This window comes from Carassius gibelio, chromosome B3, assembly GCF_023724105.1.
Source record: "Carassius gibelio isolate Cgi1373 ecotype wild population from Czech Republic chromosome B3, carGib1.2-hapl.c, whole genome shotgun sequence".
NCBI lineage: Eukaryota > Metazoa > Chordata > Actinopteri > Cypriniformes > Cyprinidae > Carassius > Carassius gibelio.
In genome coordinates this window covers 12410789-12414874 of record NC_068398.1, presented here as the reverse complement: position 1 = coordinate 12414874, position 4086 = coordinate 12410789, and the positions used below count along the sequence as shown (strand labels likewise).

Here is a 4086-nt window from a genome sequence, read left to right as displayed (position 1 = left end):
CTCAAATGTTTACGTTCATGCTGTTTCCTTTTGGTAAGTGAATCACAGGTGGCCGCTGAAGGACAGATATCTCTCCTTTATTGTCTGACTGTAGAGTGAAATGTGAACTTCAGCTGTGTGTTTATTTTAGTCAGTCCACCAGTATTGCAAAACTTGTGAGATTTAAGATCAAAACTCACCTGCACTTGCTCAAAAATAATAATTTACTGTATAATAATAATATATAATAATAACACTGTTAATATAACGATAAAAAGACTATTTCCTCTCAAAATACTGTAGTAAACAGCAGCTGTGTGTTGACTCTAAATGCGCTCTGACGTTCAGACGACAACGAGCAAAACTGTAGTTGTCATGGCGACCGCACGAGCTGCAGACACCGCTTTGTTGACACCGTGCATGTTTGTGTCGTTTCTGTCACGTAGATGTTTTTGGCGCGAAACTTGCTAATCGAGTTCTTGCTGTTGATTTATTATTATTGTTGTTATTGTTGTTGTTCTTCTTTAAAACAAACCAATATCGTTGTTATTTATTTTTTATTTTTATTTTTTTACAATGCTATGACATAGCAAAAAAAAAAGTTAGGCATAATGTGGTGGATATGCACAGAAATAAAATGTTCATGATCCTTTAGAAGAAAAAAATCATTTTTCAGAACTGCAACATTATAAATGATTCAACTGGAAACACAGTAGTAATTTATTTGGGTTACAAAGGGGGTAATTTGGGGGCCTTAAGTGAAGTTACAATGCAATTTGAAATGACTGTAATTTTTATTTAAATAACTAAGTACATTTGTGTTCTGAAGAATTGGTCTACAAATACCAAATGTTCTGATTGTAACCTGAAGATGTTGCTCAGCAGGTCTTTGGACTTAGAGCAAGGACTGATATTATGTGCATATATCTATATTTGGGTTTGGTTTATCAGACTGAGCATTTGCACAATGTCCTTCTTCATGTTTATATAGTGACCATAAACAAACAAACATGTTTGATTTTGAAGGATGCTCAACGTACTGAAAAAAAAAAAAAAAAAAAAAAATCAATGCTTAATACATTATAAAGTCACTTTTGATACTTTTTTCCAAATATTGAAAGAACAATTCTACATGTCCTTTGTCATAGATTTTTTTTTTTTTTTTTTTTTGCAAAATATATTTATTTAAATATCACCTTTATACCACCTAACATTTTTTGTAGCCTTTATTCAAATGTATTTCCAAAATATATATTTACATGAATATACCAGCACAATTGATCATCAAATAACATTATTTTAACATGGCTTAAATTAAGAATGACAGCCTATCATGCATCATTTTAAGATCTTTTCAAGAAAGAAGATACTTCTTGAGATAAATAAAAGTCATGAATTGAAGCTCTGACATGTGGATTTGAATTACAATGGCAGAATAGAAAAAGTAATCTGTACTGTAGCAGAATTAATGTTTTTATATTTAACAGTCCCGGAAATGTTCACTGCTGATGTTCCGCAGATCAAGTCCAAAAACACTGAGTGGGCTGGCACATGTGATGTTATTGTATATTGTGACAAGTGTATGGGGCTCCTCACCTTCCCCAAGCGTTTCAACCTGCAGAGGAACCACCTGTGGCTTCTTCAGAATGAAATCTCGAAAGGGTTTAGCACTACAGTCACATTTCCAGTTGTTACCTGAGAGCCAGAGCTGATCCAAGGTGTCAGGTACAGAAGCTGGGAGGTTGGTCAGTACATTGTCTTTCAGGTTTAAGTAACGCAAACGTGGCAGCATGTATATGGTTGCATTAAGTATAAACTCCATCCTGTTTTCAGAAAGATCCAGCCAAGACAGGTGTTGCAGAGGCTGTAAAGCCTCAGCAGGAAGACTGCGAAGTAAGTTGCCTGACAGCAGCAGGTAATCGAGGTTCTTCAGGCCATTAAATGTGTGGGAGCTGATGGATGTTAACCGGTTGAACCTTAGGTCAAGCTGTTGCAGCCCTTGCAGTTCCACAAAACTCTGACGCTCAAGCACAGAGATGTTGTTGTGCTGTAGGAAAAGGCGACGAAGACCTGTTAGACCGCTGAAACTCTGGGCTGAGATTTTTGTCAGACAGCTTCTATCAAGATGAATACTGTGGAGCTTTGACAGACCCTTGAAGACTTGATCCGGTAGGCTGTGGAAACAGCTGCCAGTAAGTTTTATCACAGCAAGGTGATTCAGGCCTACAAATGTGCCCATGCGTGCCTCTTGTAGCCGGTTGTTCTCCAAGTTCAACACCTCTAGATGACCCATACCTTCAAACACTTTTACTCCCAAGGATCGAATCTGGTTGTGGCAAAGGCAGAGCTCCTCAAGATACTGCAGGTCACGGAAAGTCCCGGATCTTAGGCTACCAATTGAGTTATTAGACAGGCGAAGCACGTGTAGGCTGTGCAGACCGAGGAAAGTTTCATCATGAAGTGCAGATAGACGATTTCTGCTGAGGTCCAACCATCTCAAAGATTTCATGCCTACGAATGCCCTAGGTGCCACGGTCACTATCTGGTTTTGGGCCAGGTAAAGCTTCTGCAGCTTTGGTAGTTTCAGAAACACATTTGCCTTGATAACTTTCAGATAGTTTCCTGTTAGGTCCAATTCTTTGAGCTCAGACAGACCCTGAAATAGCTGTGGTTGGAGATACGCCAGGCGATTCCCAGCGAGCACCAACTCTCGTAATCCGTGTAGGTCCTGGAACCCCGTCTCGGGCAGGACAGACAGTGAATTCCATCCGAGGTTCAACAACCACATGTGGCTGAGTCCTGCGAACAACTTCTCACCTATTCGAGACAGCTGGTTGTTGTTGAGACTGAGAGATGCAAGGTTGGGTGTGCCCTGAAAGACAATGCAAGGTAATGAACGGATATTGTTCCTCTCGAGGTGCAGGTGAGCAAGGGAATTCAGACCTCTGAAGACATGGCCATCGAGGGATACCAGCGAGCTGCTCTGTAAGTTCAGGAACTCCAGATTGGACAGCTTTTCGAAAGCAGCCGCTGGTAAGTTAGTAAACAGGTTTCCATCCAGCCACAGTGAGCGTGTAGATAGAGGGATGTCGGAGGGAACCTGGGTGAAGTTACGAGTGCTGCAGTAGACGTTGAGCTCTAAGCTGTAGTCATCTTGGACACAGGAGCATCCCTTTGCGCAAGGCTCACTTTTTTGGCCATTGGGTTCCTCTGAGGGCTTTGAATCTTCTGAGAGCCTTGGCTTCTCTGAAGGTCTGGATTCCTCTTTGTTGGGGTCTGCCAGCACTGCTGACGTCCCCAGTGCGTACAACAATAGCAGTGCAAAGTGGTTCATTCCAACTAAGAGACAATGATCAAAACAGCAACATTAAGCAACAAAGCACACTACCTATCTACCTACCACTACTTTTCTTAACATTTGTGACATTCAGAGTATCATGTCGGAATTATCAATTTAGAATTCAATAAGTATTCTCTGAACATCTCTGGAAAAACAGATACAGGTTTTAAAAACGATAGCTTGATTGATTTCAAATGAGAAATTTTGGTTTGACTCTTACCGTTTTATTGTGGCAGCAGTCCAGCAGGCGTTCACTAGAAGAGTGGCATGTGTGTGAGGATCTGAACCACCTCTGCCCCTATATATCACCTAGGAAAAGACACATGGTGTTCTGTGCAGAATTAACCTCTTCATTTCTGCTGTTTTCATTTTCAGTTTGCTGCTGTTTGCAGTTTTAACATTTGAACATCAAATTAATTCTAGCAAAAGCTTGTTTTAATGACTATATATATATATTTTTTTTTTACCTTTAATAAATGTTTACTGAGAGACGTGATATGAATATGCATTAACGTATATTCATTTATAGAAATAGTATCTTAGTGGAGGTGTTAAACCTTTTATAGTACTAATCAAACTCTATTTGACATGTTTTGTTTGAAATTAGAACTCTAAGTTGTGTTACTTATTGTCAATGCATTTCCATGGAAGTTTCTAATACTCCCACACATTTTAGACGAAAATCCCGAGTTTCTCTGAATAGTGTTCCAAAGTTCATGTAAACCTGCCGAGCCATCAGTGACATTTAACAGATGGTACTTACTCCA

General features: G+C 39.6%; 1 protein-coding gene across 1 annotated transcript; it reads right to left on the bottom strand.

Annotated features, from left to right (window-relative positions):
• Positions 1-1190: 1190 nt before the first annotated feature.
• On the bottom strand, positions 1191-3606 carry igfals (insulin-like growth factor binding protein, acid labile subunit). Its single transcript, XM_052550166.1, has 2 exons — positions 3540-3606; positions 1191-3318 (listed from the first exon to the last, which is right to left on the bottom strand). The coding sequence occupies exon 2, from the start codon at positions 3311-3313 to the stop codon at positions 1460-1462; it is 1854 nt and encodes a 617-aa protein (XP_052406126.1). The 5' UTR covers positions 3314-3318; positions 3540-3606; the 3' UTR covers positions 1191-1459.
• Between the last annotated feature and the right edge of the window lie 480 nt (positions 3607-4086).